Here is a 25,349-nt window from a genome sequence, read left to right on the forward strand (position 1 = left end):
TCTACAAGCACAGCCCCTGGCATGCAGTTGGAATATAATAACTGCAGCAAAATATACGAGATCGCCAAGCACATAGGGGCCTGGCTTATAGTAGGTGCTCAGTAGTTGGAGAAACTATCGATAAAGTAAAGGAAACTACTCAGCACAGTGCTTGGCACATGATGGGTGTCCACCTGGCAGCTGCCGTTAAAACGGTAGTTAGTGACCAGCTCATCTAGGAGCCTGGTGATGGGGCAGGACTGTCAGGAAGTAGATTCCAGGCAATTTGAGGCCTGGAGCAAAAAGCAGGGAGGAGGAAGGGGCTGGGGCCTTGAGAGCTGGTGCGGGCTTAGGCTGGCGTGAGGGGCTTCTACCTCGGATGGTCTCAGACAAGTTGACTGTCCCACGAAGAGGAGGGTCTCCCTGCAGGGTGATGTGGGTCACCTCGCAGATGACCTGGGAGCGAACATCCCCTGGGGCCAGCACCACCTTGGTTGTGCTCGAGATGCTGTAGGAAACTTTGTTTCCCTCTGGTTCCACGTCGGTCTGGGAGGCTGAGAGCTCATTGCCATTTTTGAACCATTTCAGGGAGATGTTTCTGGGGGTGAACCCGTGGGATTTGCAGGTGAAGCTCACTGTCTGCTCAGGTGTGACCCTCACTGTGGGGCCTGATACCACAGGAGGAGAGGGTTTGGCTACAAAAGGAACATTTATAAATGATGAACATGATTGTAATTATCATCACTAATGATGAAAATGTGACGCAGTTAAGAACCACCACACATATTATGTTTTAAATTCTTCAAATAGTTCTGGGAGGGCAGTGTCATCATCCTCATCTGACAGAGGAGACACACAGGTTCCCAGAGGTGACTCTGAGTCAGGGGCAGGGCTGACATCGAATTCCAGGCCTGAGTTCATAGTCCACCTTCTTACATCTGCCAGGTGATTTCCCACCAGTTTGGGCAAAGGAACAAAAGTACTGATTGGTCTCACTCTCCTATTAACTGTTCCTAGCTGGGCTCACCCTGGAAAACTTAGGTAAGTTCGGAGAAGTGTTCACAGAAGTAAACGCAGGGGAAGCGGGATCATAGCGGGACCACATGGAAGCTGAACCAGGCTGACCGTCCAACGAGAGCTGTGGCCATGGCACCTCCCAGCTCCTCGTCTGTGAAAGGGGACAGCAGGCATTACCCTTCCCGGGCTGCAGTGAGGGTTAAATCAGGCAGTGGGAGCATTTTTGCTATGAGTAAAACACAAGATGATTCACAAAACCAACAGACACAGATATCTCTTTAACCTGGACTGTATTTTTACCCAGAGCTGTCCCTTCAGGTGTTTATGAATTTACTGCATAGTTTTCATTCTTTCCACGAATATTTCAGTAGGATTAATGTATCAATCCCTAAATTTCAAAGGAAGGGAGCAAAGGGATGTTTTTCTGAGTCTGGGTTCTCTTGGTTCAGTTTGGGGTTGAGAAGAAAGATCACTGAGTGCTGAGAAACCAGTGGTGGTTAATTTCTTAATTGTTATTAATTCTGTGGAGACACAGGCACAGGCCTATAAAGCACCCAGAAACACACAAATGGGTAAATGAAACGTGAGGGTGCTTTCTCTCTTTAGAAGGTTCCTGTAGGGTGTTTCCCAATTGTTCATTGTTACTCAACACCTCCTGTAAAAGTCAGCAAACGTTACAAATGTTTGCACTTGTAAATACTTAACTTGCTTCTTAAAACTTATCAAACGTTTGAGGACATAGCAAGGAGTTACCTTAAAATGTCAAATTGTATAAACACCAGCATCCTGGACACCCCTAAAGGGACAAGATACTCTGATCAGTTACCACTTGTCCAGAGTTTCTTCAGAGCCTAAAGAGGGCCTGATCTCTCCATCACCCTCAGCTCTTTAATCCCCTCGCCAGCCCTGTGAGAGAGGCCCAAGAGTGACTCCATATATGGGATGAGGCTCAGGGAGGACAAAGCTGGACAAGGGCACCCAGCAAGTAAAGGTCAGAGCTCATCTCACTGCACGCAGGACAGATCGATTTTAGTGTCACTGTTCGTTATCCTCGATCCTCAGTGTCTGTTTCTGGACAAAGTAGATACAAGCACCACCTGGTAAGATGAGCGAGGATATATGTAAAACACGGAGCCTGACATATAGTAGGTGCTTAATCAATAACACCCATAATTTGTAAAAAATGAACAACACGGGCTTCCCTGGTGGCGCAGTGGTTGAGAGTCTGCCTGCCGATGCAGGGGACATGGGTTCGTGCCCCGGTCCGGGAAGATCCCACATGCCGCGGAGCGGCTGGGCCCGTGAGCCATGGCCGCTGAGTCTGCGCGTCCGGAGCCTGTGCTCCGCAACGGGAGAGGCCACAACAGTGAGAGGCCCGCGTACCACAAAAAAAAAAAAATGAACAACACCCATGATTGTTATCATAAGATCTGGCCATTCTAGTTCTAAAACAAAAGCACAACAGAAACACCAAGAAGAGTCTCAAATCGTGCTCCATGTAGCTGTCATACAAAAATCCACAGGAAAAAACTAGTAGAAACACCAAATTATAAATCTGTTCCCATTTTTAAAAATAATTCCCTCAAGAAACAAGTTTGGGGAATTGGTTTTCAAAATACACAAGAGATCACAGGCATTTTCCTGCAGATGAGCTCTTTACGGAAGCTGTAAGCATTTTGAAAGGAGGAAGAACAGATTTTGTCAGTGTCACTGTGGCGTGTTGAGGCAGGAGGTCTCCAGGCTGAGCAGGGAGGATTTGCAGGCATTCCAGAGCCTGTTTACACACACACGTGTGTAAAGATGGGAAGGTTTCCCCAGTGATGAAGCTCGGGTCTGAACAGGGTGGTCTGAGTTGGGAGGACGCACCTCTCAGCCCAGGTGAGCTCTGTTGGAGGTGGGGTGTGTGCCTGCCAATCGACTCCGAATGACTTTCTTGGGCGTCCTAAAAGCTGTCACCGTCACGGGCTATTCTGAAGCGCTCACACCCAGGAGAGCTGTTCGTACAACCCAGGCATCACGGGTGGCCCGCCTCTGTCCTGGAAAAACCACAGCTTTCCCTCTGACCTCAGAGAACACGTGACTCAGGGCTCCTCTGCCCTAGCAGGGCACCAGCATCCTCTGCAGGAGTGAAAAGACTCAGCTGCGCAGGCCCACGTCGGACCAATTAAATCAGAATTTCTAGGGATCTTTTACCATCTCTCAGGTGATTCTAATAAGTAGCCAAGGTCTAAAGGAGCCCAGCTCCACTCCAACTCCAGTTGTACTTAGTCCTGTAGAGAAAGCGACCCATCCGAGGTCCTCTGGCTCCAGCACAGCAGAGCTCACGTTGTTGGAACACGTACCATATGCCAGGATCTGCTCTAACCTCTAGACATGCGTCCCTCATTCAGTTCCTGCAGATACTCTGTGAGGGCAGGGCTGTCACTGACGGATGAGGATACGAAGCCCCAGTGTGGGGAGGGACTCGTCAGAGGTCCCAGAGCTGGGACGGGGCAGAGCTGGGATGGAGGCCCAGGTAGGGGAGGCTCGGCCAAGGCTCTCAACCGCTGTGCACTGAGCTCAGTGACACCCAACCCACTCCATCCAGGGCTTCCCAGATGCTCTCGAGTCATCACAGACCCCTGAAAGGCAGCGTGATTACCACCATTTTACAGATGGGGAAACTGAGGACTAGAGGGAACTGAGACTAGCTAAGATCACACAGCCTGGGAGGCCAGCACCATCGCTCCCTGAGGGGCTGTCCTGTCACCAGGTCGTTGTACCCTCAGGACGTAATGCAAAGGCTGTGTGATTATCCTCTTTCTACACGTGAGGAAATGGGACCCAGCACAGGGAACTGGGTCACAGCCTTGAAATAACACCTCGATTTGGGGGGTCCCTACTCTGTGCTGGTGATTTAGACAGAGCACCTCAAATCCTTCCAAATCTCCTGAAAGGAGACCATGATGATCACCAGTTTACAGATGAGAAAACTGAGGCTGAGAGAAATGAAGGGACTGTCTCCTCACCCTCCCCACCACTGTGCCCCAGAAGTGTTTCCTGTCACCTCCAAGCTTTCATGGCCATCAGCAGAGCAAGCACCCCACCTTCACAAGCCCCCACACTGACCACCACCCTCCCCTTTTCCCTCTGAGATTCTTGACTTCAAGCAACTACAGGGAGGAGTGGCCTCTGAGTGCCCAGGCCTGGGGACCCTGTAGCAACAAGGGAAGACATGAGCCCCTGACACCTGAGTCTAGAATATGAACTCTTGCTCACGCGGGGCCCCCAGCGCCCTCTAGGGAGCACCTCCCCCTCCTCATCCTCGGCCTGCAGAGCCAGGAATGGGCGTGCATGGTGCTGCTGGGACTGCACTGGCCCCTCTCTGTGCTGTCCACGCTGTACTTCCTGGAGCTGCTCCCCCATGAGGCCTAGTGAAGAAGCAAGATCGCAACAACGGAGAGAAAAACTCCTGGTGCTTTTAAGTGTGCTGAGCCCTGCATTTTAGGAACATTCAGCACATCATGAGACACTGTAGTATCTGTCTGATCTGTGGTAAAGCTAGACTTGCCTCCTATACAGGACTTTTTAAAATGCTTATTGCTAAAGAACAGAACAATACAAGGTTTTAAGAGGACAGGCCTGGAGTTTTCTCCACACTTGCCAGCACAGTGGGGTATGCAGAGAGCAGGGTCGTGAGTCTAGGTACTTGGGCTCAATCTTGACTCCCCTACCTGCTCACATATCAGGTCCTCTCTCCGAGCCCCAGTGTCCTCATATGTAAAAGGGACAACAGACGGCCCTACGCTCAGAGCACTGGTTATAAGGAGTAAATGCCATGAGGAAGATTCAGAATCTGACAGGCTGCTGCTCCCCTCCCCCTCCTTCCCTTCTCATCCAGGGAATCCTCTCGGCAGGCGGCCTGGGGAAGAGGACGAGCAGCCTCCTGGGAGGCAGCAGATCTGAGTGGTGGTGGAGCCACTTAATAGCTGTGATTGGCTGAGCAAGGAACCACCAGCTGGGAAGTTTAGTAATAGCTGCAAAGTCAGGATAAAGGCGCCTTCCCTGCTAATGCCTCGAGCTCTGGGAAGATTCTTTTGCTACCATGACTAGGAGGGAAAGTTGGCAATATAATCACACAAATTAAAATACACATCCTCTCTGATCTAGCAATGCTACTTCCAGTGGGTATTTCCCCTTTGAGGAGAGTGACACATGGAAAGGTTATCCACTGCGGTGCTGTTTCGATAGCCCGAGGTTAGGAACACCCTAGTATCCATCAACAGGAGACTCTAAGATGAAAACGATTGTCTCCATACCCTGAATGTTAAGCAGCTGTTGAAACAATGCGCAGCTCTAGGTGCTGGTATGGAATGAGGGACTTGGGATCATGTGGCTGAAAGTAGGGAGAAGCTTCCCGTCGCCTCAGGACTTAGGGCCTGAATGCGAGGAGCCTCCTGACCCTATGGGAAAGCAATGAAAACATCATGTTCAATGGTTAATTCAAGGAGCTTTTATTCTTTAACTTCCATGTACCAGGCTCTTCCATGAAACCAGTTCCAATGCTGGTACAGGAAAGAGCCTGGCCTGGAATCAGATTGGGTTCTGGAAGGATCCCCTCACTCACTGACCATGGGACTGTGGTCTGGGTTCCAGTCACCTCTTGGCCTCAGGCCACCATCTGTACATGGAGGGTTGGGCAGACAGTGTCAAAAGGTCTCTCCTGTGTCACAGTCCAGGATTCAGGAGTTAGGAAGAGGATCCAGGGTCTTTGTCAGAAAACTCTTAATGAGTGCCTTTGCTGCCTCAATGGGGCAGCCCCTAAGTCACCCACATGGGGAACCTCTTCCCTGGGGAGGGACATTCTGAGATGACCCAGCTCTGCTGGGAGCCTTCAGTGACTCTGTGAGTCGGTCCCTGAATCACAGGAGGGTTTTCCCAACAGACCCTCAGGAAACACCCAACCTCTGGGCATCTCCTCTAGCCCAGGCCGTCAGAGTAAACACTGAACCTATGACTCTAGGAATTTCTTCTCAGTGCGATGTTTCTGAAGAGGAAATAAAGAAACCCTGCCCTGGATAGACTTCTCTTTGGAAGGGGAGAGAACATAAGTTCCACGGGAGAAGAGCCTTGTCTGCTTTGTTCACTGCTGCTTCCACAACATCTGGAGCAGGGCCTGCACACAGTAGGTGCTCAATAGGTGCTGAATAAAGAGAAGACTCAGCCACATTGAGGGGAGCACTCTCTGGAGGCAGGAGGTGATACCTGGGCTGTGACGGGGCAAGTCGCTCAGACCTTCAGTTCCCTCAGCCCTGGAACCAAAGGGCTAGATGGGATGGAAAAGGCAAGGGCTGTGGAGCCAGGCAGACTGGGGTTCCAGACTTTTCCCAGCTTTATCAGTTGTGGGGCCTTTAGCAAGTAGCACAACCTCTGCAGGCCTCAGTCTCCCTGATCTGTAAAAGGGAGTGAAATCAGATCATGATATAAGCACCCACTGCTGCACTTGATTCTTTTTTTTTTTCTTTTTTCTCAAAGGGTGGAGGGCATTCTTGTTGACTTGTTGTCACAGACCAGGGGGACAAAAGAGACCCAGGCCATACTCACCACTCACAGTGAGATGAGTGCCTGGTCCAGACTTAAACTCCACGTCAGGGATTCCTCTCCTGAACTTCACACAGTAGTACATACCGGTGTCTGCTGGCGTGATGTTACTGATGCGGATGGAAAAGTCCGTGTTGTTTCTCTTTGTAGTATCTGCAACAGTTGTTATTCGAGGGAAGGGGGCTCCTCTGGGACTGTAGATTAACTCCCGGCCTGGCCCTGTGCCCCTGAACCACTTGAAGGGCCCCACGGGGAGCAGGGAGGTCATGTCGCAGCGCAGAGTGGCCGTCTCTCCTGCTGCAACTGAAACTGACCTGTCAGGCTGAATCACCTGCAGCTCGTCCGCACCTGCCACTCCTGGAGGGAAACACAATCCAGTTATTTATTCATCCTTAGGTGATCCAGTAGGTTTTCTCAGTTATTTATCAACAACAGTTTTCATTAACTTAGTGCACCATGAGCCAGCCTTGAACTCAGCCCATTGCGTGTATATTGCATGCAACCTGCACAATGAACCTATAACGTGAGACCCTAATACAAGAGAGGAATTGAGGCACAGAGAGGTTAAATGATGTGGCAGAGAATGTGTTTGAGTACTTGAGCCCTCATTGGAAGTGTCACACTTCACCAAATATTTCTGGCTGTTCACTTTGTGGCCTCCTGGAGTGCTGCACTTCTGGCCTTTGCATTAGGTGGGACCACATGGCTTCTTTAGACCACTGAGTTGTGAGGAGAAGTGATGGATATATTTCGTAGGTTATTCATTTAACTGCAAGAGGCTTTATGGACCAACTTCCATCTTCCCCAGAGATCCACATTCTCATGATGAGGCTGGCTCCAACAACCTGGATACTTGAGTGGCAGTGATGTGCAGAGCTCCCAACACAATGAACATTTAGTTTAAGAAGAAAGTAAAACATTGTTTCAAGTCCCTAGCATTTTTTCCCAATGACATAGTCATGTTTTATTAGTTACCTAAGGCTGCTGTAATAAATTATCAAAAATTTAGTGGCTTGAAGTGACAGTTTTATTATAATTCTGGATGTCAAAGGACCAGAAATGGTATTACTGGACTAAAATCAAGGAGTTAGTTGGGCTACATTTCTTCTGGATGCTCTGATCATTGTCTCTCCAAATTTTTGAGACTGTCTACACTCCTTTTCGCATGGTTTCCATCTTCTTATGACTCTAATGTTGCTTCCATTGTCACTTGTACTTCTCTAACTTTGGCTTTCCTGCCTCATTCTTATAAGATTATATTGGGCCCACAATGATAATCTAGGATATTCTCCCCATAGCAAGGGTCTTAACTTAATCACTTTTACAAAATCTCTTTTTCCAAGTAAAGTAAAATATTCACAGGTGAGTATAGGGCATAGATCTCTTTGGGGGGCTACTTTTTTCTTTTTACTTGATTTATAACTTTTTTATACTGAAGTATTGTTGATTTACAGTGTTTTGGTAATTTCTGCTATACAAAAATTGACTTATTTATACATACATATATTCTTGTATATACATATATACATTCTGTTTTTAATACATTCTTTTCCATTATGGCTTATCATAGCATACTGAATATAGTTCTCTGTGCTATATAGTAGGACCTTGTTGTTTATCCATTCCATATATAATAGATTACATTACCCCTACCCTCTCCTCCTTGGCAACCACAAGTTTGTTCTCTATGTCCGTGAGTCTGTTTCTGTTTTGTAGATAGGTTCTGTTGTCTCATCTTTTTTTGGGGGGGAGGTCCATGTGGCATAGCTTGCGGGATCCTAATTCCCCAACCAGGGATTGCACCCAGGCCCCCTGAAGTGGAAACGTGGAGTCCTAACTACTGGACCACCAGAGAATTCCCTGTGTCATCTTTTAGATTCCACATATAAATATCATATGGTGTTTCTCTTTTCTCTTTCTGACTTACTTCACTCTGTATGACAGTCTCTAGATCCATCCATGTCTCTGCAAATGACCCAATTTAATTCCTTTTTATGGCTGAGTAGTACTCCATTGTATATATATACCACATCTTCTTTATCCATTCATCTGTCGATGGACTTTTAGGTTGTTCCCATGTCTTAGTTATTGTGAATAGTGCTGCTATATGAACATAGGGGTGCATGTATCTTTTTGGATAAAAGTTTGTCTGGATATATGCCCATGAGTGGGATCACTGGATCATATGGTAATTCTATTTTTATTTTTCTGAGAACCTCCATATTGTTTTCCATAGTGGCTGTACCAAATTACATTCCTGCCAACAGTATAGGAGAGTTCTCTTTTCTCCGCATCCTCTCCAGCATTTGTTATTTGTAGAGCTTTTAAGGGTGACCATTCTGACTGATGTGAGGTGGTACCTAAATTTTAGTTTTGATTTGCATTTCTCTAATAATTAGTAAGCATCTTTTCATGTGCCTATTGGCCATTTGTATTTATTCTTTGGACAAATGTTGTTGAGTTGTATGAGCTGTTTGTATATTTTGGAAAGCAAGCCCTTGTTGGTCAAATCCTTTGTGAATATTTTCTCCCATTCAGTAGGTTGTTTTTTTGTTTTGTTTATGGTTTCTTTTGCTATGCAAAAGCTTGTAAGTTTGATTAGGTCCCATTGTTTGTTTTTGTTTCTACTGCCTTGGGAGACGGACCTAAGAAAACTTTGGTATAATTTATGTCAAAAAATGTTTTGCCTATGATCTCTTCTAGGAGTTTTATGGTGTCATGACTTATGTTTAAGTCTTTAAGTCATTTTGAGTTTATTTGTTTGTATTGTGAAAGGATATGTTCTAATTTCATCGATTTACATGCAGCTGTCCAACTTTCCCAACACCACTTGCTGAAGAAACTGTCTTTTTCCCATTATGTATTCTTGTTTCTTTTGTCAAAGATTAATTGACCGTAAGTATGTGGGTTTATTTATGTGCTCTCTATTCTGTTCCATTGATCCATATGTCTGTTTTTGTGCCAATACCATGTTGTTTTGAGTACTGTAGCTTTGTAGTATTGTCTGAAGTTTGGGAGGGTTATGCTTCATGCTTTGTTCTTTTTATTCAGGATTGCTTTGGCAATTCTGAGTCTTTTGTGGTTCCATATAAATTTTAGGAGTATTTGTTCTAGTTCTGGGGAAAATTTCATGGGTAATTTGATAGGGATTGAGTTAAATCTGTAGATTGCTTTGGGTAGTATGGCCATTTTAACAATATTAATTCTTCCAATCCAAAAGCATGGGATATCTTTCCTTTTCTTTGAATAATCTTCAGTTTCCTTTATTAATGTTTTATAGTTCTCAGTGTATAAGTCTTTCACCTCCTTAGTCAGGATTATTCCTAAGTATTTTATTTTGGGGGGTGTGAGTTTTAAAGGTATTGTTTTTTTTACATTCCCTTCCTGATATTACATTGTGAGTGTAAAGAAATGCAACCAATTTCTCTATATTAATCTTGTATCCTGCTACCTTGTGGCATTTGTTGATCAGTTCTAGTAGTTTTTGTGTGGAGTCTTTAGGATTTTCTATATATAGTATCATGTCATCTTCATATAATGACAATTTTACCTCTTTCCTTCCAATTTAGATACATTTTATTTCTTTTTCTTGTCTGATTTCTGTAGCTGGGACTTCCAATACTATGTTGAATAGAAGAGGTGAGAGTGGGCATCCTTGTCTTTTTCCATTTTTTAGTGGAAAGTCTTTCAGATTTTACCATTGATTATTATTTTAGCTGCGTGTTTGTCATAAATAGTTTTGTTCCCTGTATACCCACTTTAGCAAGAGTTTTTTGTCATGAATTGATGTTGAATTTTGTGAAACGTTTTTTTCTGCATCTATTGAGATGATCATGTGGTATTGTTTGTGGGGTGTATCATATTGATTTATTTCTGTATGTCAAAACATTCTTGTGAACTTGGGATGAATCCAACTTGTCCGTGATGTATGATATTGTTTATGTGTTGTTGGATTTGGTTTGCTAATGTTTTGTTGAGAATTTTTGCATCTGTATTCATCAAAGATATTGGCTTGTAATTTTCTTTTTTGGTGGTGTCTTTGTGTGGTTGTGATATCAGGGTAATGGTGGCTTCATAGAATGTCTTTGGGAGTGTTCCCTCCTCTTCAACTTTTTGGAGGAGTTTGAGAAGGATCAGTATAAATTCTTCTATTTGTTTTATGTATGTTTGGTATAGTTCACTTGTGAAGCCATCTGGTCCTGGACTTTTATTTGTAGGACGTTTTTTATTACAGATTCTACTTCACCTCTCATGATCAGTCTGTTCAAATTATCTATTTCTTCTTGATTCATTATTGGTGGGCTGTATGTTTCTAGAAACTTGTCCATGTCTTCTATGTTGTCGAATTTGTTGGCATATAATTATTCATAGTATTCCCTTATGTTTTTTTTATATTTCTGCAGTATCAAATGTAATGTCTCCTTTTTCATTTCTTATTTTGTTTATCCAGGATCTCTCTCTTTTCTTCTTGGTGAGCCTGGCCAAAGGTTTGTCAATCTTGTTACCCTTTCAAAGAATCAATTCTTGGTTTTATTGATTTTTTTTCTACTGTTTTTTAATCTCTATTTTATTTCCTCTCTGATATTTATTATTTCCTCCCTTCTGCTGGCTTTACATTTTGTTTGTTCTTTTTTTCTAATTCTTTTAAGTGGTAAGCTATGTTGTTTATTTGAGAATTTTCTTGTTTCTTTGATGAAGGCTATGAACTGTATTGCTATGAACTTCCCTCTAAGGACTGCATTTGTTGCATCCCATAGGTTTTGTATTGTTGTGTTTTCATTGTCATTTGTCTCAAGGTATTTTTAAAATTTCCTCTTTTATTTCATCCTCGACCCATTGTTTTTTTAGTAGCATTTTACTTGGTCTCCATGTAATCTTTTTCCTCATTTCTTTTTCTGCGGTTGATTTTAGTTGAATGCTGTTGTGTTCGGAAAAGATGTTTGAGATAATTTCTATACTCTTAAATTCATTGAGGTCTGTTTTGTGTCCCAATATGTGATCATTCCTAAAGAATGTTTCATGTGCACTTGAAAAGAATGTGTAGTCTGGGTTTTTTTTTAATGTAAAGTCTTGAAAATATCAATGAAGTCCAACTGTTCTATTGTATCATTTAGGACATTCTGTCTAGAAGATCTGTCCATTGATGTGAGTGGGGTGTTAAAATCTAATTATTGTATTCCTGTCAATTTCTCCCTTTATTTCTGTTAGTATTTGTTTTATGTATTTGGCTGCTCCTATATTATGTGCATATATGTTGACTAGTGTAAAATCCTCTTTTTGTGTTGAGCCTTTTATCATTATATAGTGTCCTTCTTTATCTTTAGGGCCTTTGTTTTAAAGTCTATTTTGTTTGATATGAGTATTGTGACCCCCACTTTCTTCCCATTTCTTTTTGCATGAAATATCTTTTTCCATCCCCTTACTTTCAATCTGTGTGTGTCTTTTGCCCTAAACTGGGTCTCCTGTAGGCAGCATATTGTAGGCTCTTGTTTTTTTATCCAATCTGCCAATCTGCACCTTTTGATTGTAGCTTTCATTCCATTGATATTTAACGTAATTTTTTTTTTTTTTTTTTTTTTTGCGGTATGCGGGCCTCTCACTGTTGTGGTCTCTCCTGTTGCGGAGCACAGGCTCTGGACGCGCAGGCTCAGTGGCCATGGCTCACGGGCCCAGCCGCTCTGCAGCATGTGGGATCTTCCCGGACCAGGGCACGAACCTGTGTCCCCTGCCTTGGCAGGTGGACTCTCAACCACTGTGCCACCAGGGAAGCCCCAACGTCATTATTGATAGCTATGTATTTATTGCCATTTTGAGCCTGTTTTCCCATTGATTTTGTATTTCTTCTTTGTCCCTTTCATTTTCTTTTGTGGTTTAATGATTTTCTTTTGTATTATACTTATTTCTCTTCTTTCTGGTTTTTGTGAGTCTATTGTATGTTTTTGATTCGTGGTTACCTGTTTTTCAAGTATATTAACCCCATCTATATCTACTTGCCTTAGACTGGTAGTCATAGAGGCTCAAACACATTCTATGAAATGAAAACAAATGTACATTTTCTTACTCTCCTCCCCCACATTTTATCAGTATGATTCTGATGTCCTCTTTTACATCTTTATGTTCATCCTTTTGCTGTTCATTGTGGTTATCATCACTTTCACAGATTTTTTTTGATTTTTTAAATCTGCATACTAGCTTATTTAAGTGATTTGCTTTCTAACTGTGATTTTGTCTTTCCTATATATTCTTACTTCTTTTCTAGAGAAGATCTTTCAATATTTCCTTTAGAATAGGTTTAGTATTGCTATTTTCTTTTAGCTTTGCTTGTCTGAGAAATTCTTTATCTCTCCTTCGATTCTAAATGATAATCTTGCTGTGTAGAGTATTCTAGGTTGCAGATTTTTCCTTTTCAGGGCTTTGAATATATCTTGCCACTTCCTTCTGGCTTGCAAAGTGTCTGTAGAGAAATCTGCTGATAGCCTTATAGGGGTTCCCTTGTAATTAACTCTTTGTTTTTCTCTTGCTGCCTTTAGAATCCACTCTTTATCAACTTTTGCCATTTTTTATTAGAATACATCTTAGTGTAGGTCTCTTTGGGCTTACCTTGTTTGGGACCCTCTGTGCTTCCTGTACCTGGATATCTGTTTCCTTCTTTAGGTGTGGGAAGTCTTCAGCCATAATTTCTTCAAATACATTTTTGATCCCCTTTTCTCTTTCTTTCCTTTCTGGAATCCCTATTATGTGTAGAGTGGCAAGCTTTATATTATCCCATAGGTCTCTTATATTCCTTTCATTTTTTTTTTATTTGGTTTTCTGTCTGCTGTCCTGATTGGGTGATTTCCATTATTCTACCTTCCAGATCACTTATTTGTTCTCCTGCATTATTCATTCTGCTATTCATTGCCTTTAGTTCACTTTTCATCTCAGCAAATGAGTTTTCTATTTTTTCTTGGTTCCTCTTCATAGTTTCTAGTTCCTTTTTACAGTGTTCTGCATTTCTGTTGATACCCTTTCTTAATTCCTTCAGTATTTTCATTATCTCCTTTTTGAAATCTGTGTCTATTAGACTAAAGAGCTCTGTTTCATTGTTTATTCTTTCAGGGGAATTCTCTTGGTCTTTTAACTGGGATTGGCTCCTCTGTATCTTCATTTTACTTATATTTTTCTTATTCTGTGAGTTTAGGAGAAAAAATTATCTACTGTGGTCTTGGAAAACTATTTATATGTGGGAGTGTCCCTGTGTAGCTTGTGTGGGTTTAACATTTTTGATGTGAGGGCTGTTTTTAGTATGGATGCCTGCCAACTCTTTCCTCAGTGTGTGTTGGCCATTATCCCTTTGGTAGGGGGTATGCAGATGCAGTGGTTGGTGCCCGGTCCTGGGGTTCTTGGCAGCAGTGTTGGCTCACACGTGCCTTGGAGCATGTGATGGGAGTGGAGGCAGCTCTCAACCACTCCTGTAGCCCCAGGGGGCAGCAGTGGCACATTGTAACCTGCTCCTTGTGACTGCTCCTGAAGCAAAGCATTGGTTGTAGTGACTGACAATAGCTCCTGGAGCTTGTGTAGGCAGTGTCCTGCCACTTGAAAGCATGCCTGGGGAAAAAGGCTGCAATGGCATGTCCTGCTCCTCCCCTCACACATCCCCCAAACAATGGTGCCTGGCCTCTAAGGTGGCCCATGCTTCATCTGCATACATCCTCAGGTAGGGTTGCACCAGGCTCCAGGCCCTTCAGGCTGTTTCCACACAGACCACCCCAATCCTTTCCCAGGGTCTGATCTCTGAATCCCAAGCTTCAGCACCCAGCCACCCGCTGCATGGGCAGATGAACATCTCAGGATGGGGAGTGCAGGGCTGTGGCACTGACCATCTGTGACGGTCTCTCTCCATTCTAGCTGCTGCAAACCAGTTGTTACATTCTCTTTTGAGGCTCTGAAGCTCCCCACCTGTCCTAGCCGATCTCCCCACTGGTGAGGGGACTTGCTAGGGTGCAGAACCTTTCCTCTTTCACAGCTCCCTCCAAGAGGTACAGGTCCCATTCAGATTCCTGTCTCATTTTCATTATTTTTTCTTTTGTCCCACCCGGTTACGTGGAGAATTTCTTGCCCTTTCAGAAGTCTAAGTTCTTCTGCCAGTGTTCATTAGATATTCTGTGAGAATTATTCCACATGTAGATATATTTTTGATATATTTGTGGGAGGAGTTGAGCTTCACATCTTCCTAGTCCACCATCTTGATTACTCCTTCTATATTGAGGGGGTATTTTCTGTCTACCACACACATCTGTCCTGACAGTTACAGAAATCAGTTGCCATAAGAAAACTCTAGGACTTCTGAGAAGATGGCGGAAGAGTAAGACGTGGAGATCACCTTCCTCCCCAGAAATACATCTACAGGTGGAACAACACCTACAGAACACCTACTGAACTCTGGCAGAAGACCTCAGACCTCCCAAAAGGCAAGAAACCCCCCACATACCTGGGTAGGGAAAAAGAAAAAAGAATAAACAAAGACAAAAGGATAGGGACGGAACCTGCACCAGTGGGAGGGAGCTGTGAAGGAGGAAAGGTTTCCACACACTAGGAAGCCCCTTCGCGGGTGGAGATTGCGGGTGGCAGAGGGGGAAAGCTTCGGAGCCACGGAGGAGAGCACAGCAACAGGGGTGAGGGGGGCAAAGCGGAGAGATTCCCGCACAGAGGATAGGTGCCGACTGGCACTCCCCAGCCCGAGAGGCTTGTCTGCTCACTCGCCGGGGCGGGCGGGGCTGGGAGCTGAGGCTCGGGCTTTGGTCGGAGCACAGGGAGAGGACTGGTGTTGGTGGCATGAACACAGCCTGCAGGGGGTTAGTGGGCCACGGCTGGCCGGGAGGGAGTGCAGGGAAAAGTCTGGACCTGCTGAAGAGGCAAGAGACTTTTTCTTCCCTCTTTGTTTCCTGGTGCGTGAGAAGAGGGGATTAAGAACGCTGCTTAAAGGACCCCCAGAGACGGGCACGAGCCGTCGCTAAAAGCGTGGACCACAGAGACAGGCATGAGACGCTAAGGCTGCTGCTGCCACCACCGAGAAGCCTGTGTGCGAGCACAGGTCACTATCCACACTCTTCTTCCAGGGAACTTGTGCAGCCCACCACTGCCAGGGTCCCGGGATCCAGGGACAACTTCCCCGGGAGAACGCATGGCACGCCTCAGTCTGGTGCCACGTCACTCCGGCCTCTGCCGCCGCAGGTTCTCCCTGCACTCCATGCCCCTCCCTCCGCAAGGCTTGAGTGAGCCAGAGCCCCCGAATCAGCGGCTCCTTTAACCGCGTCCTGTTTGAGTGAAGAACAGACGCCCTCCAGCGACCTACACGCAGAGGCGGGGCCAAATCCAAAGCTGATCCCTTGGGAGCTGTGAGAACTAAGAAGAGAAAGGGAAATCTCTCCCAGCAGCCTCAGAAGCAGCGGATTAAAGCTCAACAATCAATTTGATGTACCTTGCATCTGTGGAATACCTGAATAGACAACGAATCATCTCAAATTGAGGAGGTGGATTTTGAGAGCAAGATTTATGATTTTTTCCTCTTTTTGTGAGTGTGTATATGTATGCTTCTGTGTGAGATTTTGTCTGTATAGCTTTGCTTCCACCATTTGTCCCAGGGTTCTATCCGTCTGTGTTTTTGTTTTTTTCTCTTAATAATTATTTTTTATTTTAATAACTTTATTATATTTTATCTTACTTTATTTTATTTTACTTTATCTTCTTTCTTTTTTTCCTTCCTTCCCTCCTTCCTTCCTTCTTCCCTCCCTCCCTCCCTCCTTTCTTTCTTTCTACTTCTACTAATTCTTTCTTTCTACTTGTTCTCCATTTTCTTCTGAGCCGTGTGGATGAAAGGCTCTTGGTTCTCCAGCCAGGAGTTAGTGCTGTGCCTCTGAGGTGTCAGAGCCAACTTAAGGACACTGGTCCACAAGAGACCTCCCAGCTCCACATAATATCAAATGGCAAAAATCTCCCAGAGATCTCCATCTCAACACCAGCACCCAGCTTCACTTAACGACCAGCAAGCTACAATGCTGGACATCCTATGCCAAACAACTAGCAAGACAGGAACACAACCCAACCCATTAGGACAGAGGTTGCCCAAGATCATAATAAGTCCACAGACACCCTGAAACACACCACCAGACGTGGACCTGCCCACCAGAAAGACAAGATCCAGTCTCATCCACCAGAACACAGGCACTAGTTCCCTCCACCAGGAAGCCTACACAACCCACTGAACCAACCTTAGCCACTGGGGACAGAAACCAAAAACAACGGGAACTACGAACCTGCAGCCGGCAAAAAGGAGACCCCAAACACAGTAAGATAAGCAAAATGAGAAGACAGAAAAACACAGCAGATGAAGGAGCAAGATAAAAACCCACCAGACCTAAAAAATGAAGAGGAAATAGGCAGTCTACCTGAAAGAATTCAGAATAATGATAGTAAAGATGATCCAAAATCTTGGAAATAGAATAGACAAAATGCAAGAAACATTTAACAAGGACCTAGAAGAACTAAAGATGAAACAAACAATGATGAACAACACAATAAATGAAATGAAAAATACTCTAGATGGGATCAATAGCAGAATAACTGAGGCAGAAGAACGGATAAGTGACCTGGAAGATAAAATAGTGGAAATAACTACTGCAGAGCAGAATAAAGAAAAAAGAATGAAAAGAACTGAAGACAGTCTCAGAGACCTCTGGGACAACATTAAATGCACCAACAATCGAATTATAGAGGTTCCAGAAGAAGAAGAGAAAACGAAAGGGACTGAGAAAATATTTGAAGAGATTATAGCTGAAAACTTCCCTAATATGGGAAAGGAAATAGTTAATCAAGTCCAGGAAGCACAGAGAGTCCCATACAGGATAAATCCAAGGAGAAATACACCAAGACACATATTAATCAAACTGTCAAAAATTAAAAACAAAGAAAACATATAAAAAGCAGGAAGGGAAAAACAACAAATAACATAAAAGGGAATCCCCATATGGTTAACAGCTGATTTTCAGCAGAAACTCTGCAAGCCAGAAGGGAGTAGCAGGACATATTGAAAGTGATGAAGGAGAAAAACCTGTAATCAAGATTACTCTACCCAGCAAGGATCTCATTCAGATTTGATGGAGAAATTAAAACCTTTACAGACAAGCAAAAACTGAGAGAGTTCAGCACCACCAAACCAGCTCTACAACAACTGCTAAAGGAAATTCTCTAGGCAAGAAACACAAGAGAAGGAAAAGATCTACAATAACGAACCCAAAACAATTAAGAAAATGGGAATAGGAACATACATATCGATAATTACCTTAAATGTAAATGGACTAAATGCTCCCACCAAAAGACACAGATTGGCTGAATGGATACAAAAACAAGACCCATATATTTGCTGTCTACAAGAGACCCACTTCAGACCTAGAGACACATACAGACTGAAAGTAAGGGGATGGAAAAAGATATTTCATGCAAATGGAAACCAGAAGAAAGCTGGAGTAGGAATTCTCATATCAGACAAAATAGACTTTAAAATAAAGACTATTAGAAGAGACAAAGAAGGACACTACATAATGATCAAGGGATTGATCCAAGAAGAAGATATAATAATTATAAATATTTATGCACCCAACATAGGAGCACCTCAGTACATAAGGCAAATACTAACAGCCATAAAAGGGGAAATTTACAGTAACACATTCATAGTAGGGGACTTTAACACCTCACTTTCACCAATGGACAGATCATCCAAAATGAAAATAAATAAGGAAACACAAGCTTTAAATGATAGATTAAACAAGAAGGAATTAGTTGATATTTATAGGACATTCCATCCAAAAACAACAGAGTACACATTTTTCTCTAGTGCTCATCGAACATTCTCCAGGATAGATCATATCTTGTGTCACAAATCAAGCCTTGGTAAATTTAAGAAAATTGAAATTGTATCAAGTATCGTTTCCGACCACAACGCTATGAGATTAGATATCAATTACAGGAAAAGATCTGTAAAAAATACACATGGAGGCTAAACAATACACTACTTAATAACGAAGTGATCACTGAAGAAATCAAAGAGGAAATAAAAAAATACCCAGAAACAAATGACAATGGAGACATGACGACCCAAAATCTATGGGATGAAGCAAAAGCAGTTCTAAGAGGGAAGTTTATAGCAATACGGTCCTACCTTAAGAAACAGGAAACATCTCGAATAAACAACCTAACCTTTCACCTAAAGCAATTAGAGAAAGAAGAACAAAAAACCCCAAAGTTAGCAGAAGGAAAGAAATCATAAACATCAGATCAGAAATAAATGAAAAAGAAATGAAGGAAATGATAGCAGAGATCAATAAAACTAAAAGCTGTTTCTTTGAGAAGATAAACAAAATAGATAAACCACTAGCCAGATTCATCAAGAAAAAAAGGGAGAAGACTCAAATCAATAGAATTAGAAATGAAAAAGGAGAAGTAACAACTGACACTGCAGAAATACAAAAGATCATGAGAGATTACTACAAGCAACTCTATGCCAATAAAATGGACAATCTGGAAGAAATGGACAAATTCTTAGAAAGGCACAACATGCCAAGACTGAATCAAGAAGAAATAGAAAATATGAACAGACCAATCACAAGCACTGAAATTGAAACTCTGATTAAAATCTTCCAACAAACAAAAGCCCAGGACCAGATGGCTTCACAGGCGAATTCTATCAAATATTTAGAGAAGAGCTAACACCTATCCTTCTCAAACTCTTCCAAAATATAGCAGAGGGAGGAACACTCCCAAATTCCTTCTACGAGGCCACCATCACCTTGATACCAAATCCAGACAAGGATTTCACAAAGAAGAAAACTACAAGCCAATATCACTGATGAACATAGATGCAAAAATCCTCAAAAAAATACTAGCAAACAGAAGCCAACAGCACATTAAAAGGATCATACACCATGATCAAGTGGGGTTTATTCCAGGAATGCAAGGATTCTTCAATATACGCAAATCTATCAATGTGATAAACCATATTAACAAATTGAAGGAAAAAAACCATATGATCATCTCAATAGATGCAGAGAAAGCTTTTGACAAAATTCAACACCCATTTATGATAAAAACCCTGCAGAAAGTAGGCATAGAGGGAACTTTCCTCAACATAATAAAGGCCATATATGACAAGCCCACAGCAAACATCATCCTCAATGGTGAAAAACTGAAAGCATTTCCACTAAGATCAGGAACAAGACAAGGTTGTCCACTCTCACCACTCTTAGTCAACATAGTTTTGGAAGTTTTGGCCACAGCAATCAGAGAAGAAAAGAAAATAAAAGGAATCCAAATCGGAAAAAAAGAAGTAAAGCTCTCACTGTTTGCAGATAACATGATACTATACATAGAGAATCCTAAAGATGCTACCAGAAAACTACTAGCGCTAATCAATGAATTAGGTAAAGTAGCAGGATACAAAATTAATGCACAGAAATCTCTGGCATTACTATATACTAATGATGAAAAATCTGAACGTGAAATCAAGAAAACACTCCCATTTACCATTGCAACAAAAGGAATAAAATATCTAGGAATAAACCTACCTAAGGAGACAAAAGACCTGTATGCAGAAAATTAAAAGACACTGATGAAAGAAATTAAAGATGATACAAATAGATGGAGATATATACCATGTTCTTGGATTGGAAGAATCAACATTGTGAAAATGACTCTACTACCCAAAGCAATCTATAGATTCAATGCAATCCCTATCAAACTACCACTGGCATTTTTCACAGAACTAGAACAAAAAATTTCGAAATTTGTATGGAAACACAAAAGACCCCGAATAGCCAAAGCAATCTTGAGAATGAAAAAAGGAGCTGGAGAAATCAGGCTCCCTGCCTTCAGACTATACTACAAAGCTACAGTAATCAAGACAGTATGGTACTGGCACAAAAACAGAAATATATATCAGTGGAACAGGATAGAAAGCCCAGAGATAAACCCACACACATATGGACACCTTATCTTTGATAAAGGTGGCAGGAATGTACAGTGGAGAAAGGACAGCCCCTTCAATAAGTGGTGCTGGGAAAACTGGACAGGTACATGTAAAACTATGAGATTAGATCACTCCCTAACACCATACACAAAAATAAGCTCAAAATGGATTAAAGACCTAAATGTATGGCCAGAAACTATCAAGCTCTTAGAGGAAAACATAGGCAGAACACTCTATGACATAATTCACAGCAAGATCCTTTCTGACCCACCTCCTAGAGTAATGGAAATAAAAACAAAAATAAACAAATGGAACCTAATGAAACTGCAAAGCTTTTGCACAGCAAAGGAAACCATAAACAAGACCAAAAGACAACCCTCATAATGGGAGAAAATATTTGCAAATGAAGCAACTGACAAAGGATTAATCTCCAAAATTTACAAGCAGCTCATGTAGCTCAATAACAAAAAAACAAACAACCCAATCCAAAAATGGGCAGAAGACCTAAATAGACATTTTTCCAAAGAAGATATACAGACTGCCAACAAACACATGAAAGAATGCTCAACATCATTAATCATTAGAGAAATGCAAATCAAAACTACAATGAGATATCATCTGACACCAGTCAGAATGGCCATCATCAAAAAATCTAGAAACAATAAACGCTGGAGAGGGTGTGGAGAAAAGGGAACACTCTTGCCCTGCTGGTGAGAATGTGAATTGGTAAAGCCACTATGGAGAACAGTATGGAGGTTCCTTAAAAACTACAAATAGAACTACCATATGACCCAGCAATCCCACTACTGGGCATATACCCTAAGAAAACCAAAATCCAAAAAGAGTCATGTACCAAAATGTTCATTGCAGCTCTATTTACAATAGCCCGGAGATGGAAACAACCTAACTGCCCATCATCGTATGAATGGATAAAGAGGATGTGGCACATATATACAATGGAATATTACTCAGCCATAAAAAGTAACGAAATTGAGCTATTTGTAATGAGGTGGATAGATCTAGAGTCTGTCCTACAGACTGAAGTAAGTCAGAAAGAGAGAGACAAATACTGTATGCTAACACATATATATGGAATTTAAGAAAAAAAATGTCATGAGGAACCTAGGGGTAAAACAGGAATAAAGACACAGACCTACTAGATAATGGACTTGAGGATATGGGGAGGGGGAAGGGTAAGCTGTGACAAAGTGAGAGAGAGGCATGGACATATATACACTACCAATCTTAAGGTAGATAGCTAGTGGGAAGCAGCCGCATAGCACAGGGAGATCAGTTCGGTGCTTTGTGACCGCCTGGAGGGGTGCGATAGGGAGGGTGGGAGAGAGGGAGACACAAGAGGGAAGAGATATGTGAACACATGTATATATATAACTGATTCATTTTGTTGTAAAGCAGAAACTAACACACCATTGTAAAGCAATTATACTCCAATAAAGATGTTAAGAAAAAAAAAAAGAAAACTCTATGTATGTGTCATTGTCACAGAGGATGAATGACAAGGCAATTAGTGGAATATGAAGAAGGGCTATTCAAGCAGCGCACTGGTCAAATAGTTTGTAAAATTAAACTAGATCAATGATAGAAGAGGAAATAAAATATTCACAAATACATAGAAATCAAACAACCTTCTCTTAAAAAATCAGTAGCACAGGCCTTCCCTGGTGGCACAGTGGTTGAAAGTCCACCTGCCGATGCAGGGGAAACGGGTTCGTGCCCCAGTCCGGAAAGATCCCACATGCTGTGGAGCGGCTGGGCCCATGAACCATGGCTGCTGAGCCTGCACATCCAGAGCCTGTGCTCCGCAACGGGAGAGGCCACAACAGTGAGAGGCCCGCGCATCGCAAAAAAAAAAAAAAAAAAAAAATCAGTAGGTCAATGAAAAAGTCAAAAGGGAAATTAGATGCCTAGAGAAAATTGAAAACATAACACCAAAACGTGTGAGATGCACAGAAAGCAACCCTAAAGGGAAATTTATGGCTGAAAATGCAGACATTTAAGAAAAGATCACAAAACAGTAACTTTACTATACACCATAAGAAACTAGAGAAAGAAGATTAAAGTAAACCCAAAACCCAAAGCTAGAAAGGAAAGGAAATAGTCAAGATTAGTGAAGAGAAAAATAAAATGTGAATTTAAAATAAAACAGAGAAAATCTACAAAACCAGGAGTGGTTCTTCACAAAGATTAATACAATTGACAAAATTTTAGCTAGATTGACTAAGAAAAAAAAGAACAGGGAGAAAGAGAGAGAGAAGGCCCAAATAACTAAAATCAGAAATAAAAGAACATACTAATAATTTTACAGAGATAAAAAAGATTATAAAAGAGTACTATGAATTATTAAACACCAAAAAATTGGATAACCTAGATAAAACGGACCAATTTCTAGAAATACACTACACCAAGGCTGAATTATGAAGAAATATAAAATCAGAGTAGTCCTATAACTAGCAATGAGATTCAATCAATAATCAAAAACCTCCCAAGAAAGAAAGCCCAGGACCACTTGGCTTCACTGCTGAAGTCTCCCAAACTTTTGAAGAAAACTACCATTATTCCTCCTCAAACACTTCCAAAAAAGTGAAGAGGAAGGAAGACTTCTTAATTTTTTCAGAGCCTATTAAAACTCATTCTCCACATTATTCTGACACCAAAGATGTCACCAGACAAAGGCATAAGAAGGCATAAGAAGAAAATACAGACCAATATCTTTTATGACTATTGATGCAACAATCATCAAAAAAATTTTATCAAACCCAATTCAATAGCATACTAAAAGAATTATGCGCCATGACCAACTGGGATCTATTGTGAAAATGGTTCAACATATGAAAATCAAACAATTCATTTTACCACTTTAATAGAATAAAGAGGAAAAAAAGATCATCTCATCTGACGCAGAACAAGCATTTAATAAAAGTCAACATTTTCCATGATAAAAACAATCAATAAACTAGGAATAGATGGAAAATTGCCCAATAAATGAAGTCATATGTGAAAAACACACAGCTAACAGCCCAGTTGATGGTGAAATTCTGTAAGCTTTTCCCCTAAGATCAGGAATAGAACAAAGATGCCCACTTTTGCCACTTCTAGTCAACACAATAATGGAAGTTCCAACAAAAGCAATTAGGCAGGAAAAATATATAAAAGTCATTCAAATTGAAAGAAAAAAGTAAAACTCTCTTGTTTGTACATGACATGATTTTTTATGTAGCAGTTCTAAAGATTCCAACATTTAAAAGCATTAGAGTTAATAAATAAATCCAGCAAATTTTTGAGATATAAAGTCAACATACAAAAATCAGTTGCTTTTCTACACACTAGTGAGAAACAATCCAAAAAGGAAGTTAAGCTGGCAATTTCATTTGTAATAGCTACCAAAAGTGTAAAATACTTAGGAGTAAATTTCACCATGGAAATGAAAGACTTGTGCATGAAAAAGCACAAAACATTGCTGAAAGAAATTAAAGAAGACATTAATAAATGAACAAAATATCCTGTTATTATGGATTGGGAGACTTAATATTGTTAAAATGTCAATATTACCTGAAGAAACTACAACATTCTATAAAATCCCTATTAAAATCTCAAAGACTTTTTTTTGCAGAACTAGAATACCCCATTCTAAATTTCATATGAAATCTCAAGGAACCTCAATTCAGCAAACAATCTTGAAAAAAAAGCACATAATTTTTGGAGTCACATTTCCAGATTTAAAAACTTAATACAAAGCTACAATAATCAAAATAGTGTGGTACACACATTAAGAAACATATATAGACCAATGGCAATGAATAGAGAACCTAGAAGTAAACCCTCACATATATAGTCAAGGGATTTTTAACAAGGGCGTCAAGATCATTCAATGGACAAAGAACAGTGTTTTCAGTACATGAATCTGAGGAAACTTGATATTCACATGCAGAAGAATGAAGCTGATCGCTACCTTACACCATATACAAAAATGGTGTATAATCAAAGACCTAAATGTAAGAGCTAAAACTATAAAATTCTGAGAAAAACTCACAGGTGAAACATGACATTGAATTTGGCAATACTTTCTTGGATATGACACCGAAGGCAACAAAAAAATATTTTAGAAATTTTAATCTTGACTTCATCAAGATTAAAACTTTCCTACATCAGAGGATACTATCAAGAGGGTGAAAAGACAATTTACAGAATGAGAGAAAACCTTTGCAAAGCATATATCTCATAAGGGATATGTATCAAGAATACTTAAAAAAATCCTACTATTCAGCAACAAAATAACAAACAACTCAATTTAAAAATGAACAAAAGAATTGAATAGATGTTTCTCTAAAGAAGATATACAGATGATCAATAAGCATGTGAAACAATATTCAACATCACTAATAATTGGGAAAATGCAAATTAAAACCACAGTGAGATACCCCTACATATCCTGTAGGATGGCTGTTACCAAAAACAAAACAAAACAAAACAATTGAAAATAAGGGTTGGTAAAATGTTGAAAAATTGAAACTCTTGTGCATTGCTGATAGGAGAGCAAAAATGGTGGAATCTCCGTGGAAACACTAGTGTTTTCTAAAACGTTTTTTTAACTCTTTGTTATTTTCTTAAGTTAAACGTAGAATTTACTATATGATCCAATAAATCCACTCTTAGGTGTATACCCTAAATAATTAAAAGCAGAAGTTCAAGCATACAATTGTCCATCAATGCTCATAGCATCATTATTCTCAATACCAAAAGGTAGTATAAACAA

At 41.3% G+C, this 25,349-nt stretch overlaps 1 protein-coding gene across 1 annotated transcript in view; it reads right to left on the reverse strand.

The window, feature by feature from the left end:
• Positions 1-25,349, reverse strand: part of LOC307198557 (tyrosine-protein phosphatase non-receptor type substrate 1-like) — a 40,149-nt gene that overhangs the window by 10,303 nt on the left and 4,497 nt on the right. Inside the window, exons 2-3 of the mRNA XM_079945535.1 lie at positions 6,580-6,933; positions 354-674 (exon numbers count right to left, since the gene is read on the reverse strand). Coding sequence (XP_079801661.1) covers positions 354-674; positions 6,580-6,933 — 675 coding nt within the window. The remainder of the gene's footprint in view (positions 1-353; positions 675-6,579; positions 6,934-25,349) is intronic.

This window comes from Stenella coeruleoalba (assembly GCF_951394435.1).
Source record: "Stenella coeruleoalba genome assembly, chromosome: 15".
NCBI lineage: Eukaryota > Metazoa > Chordata > Mammalia > Artiodactyla > Delphinidae > Stenella > Stenella coeruleoalba.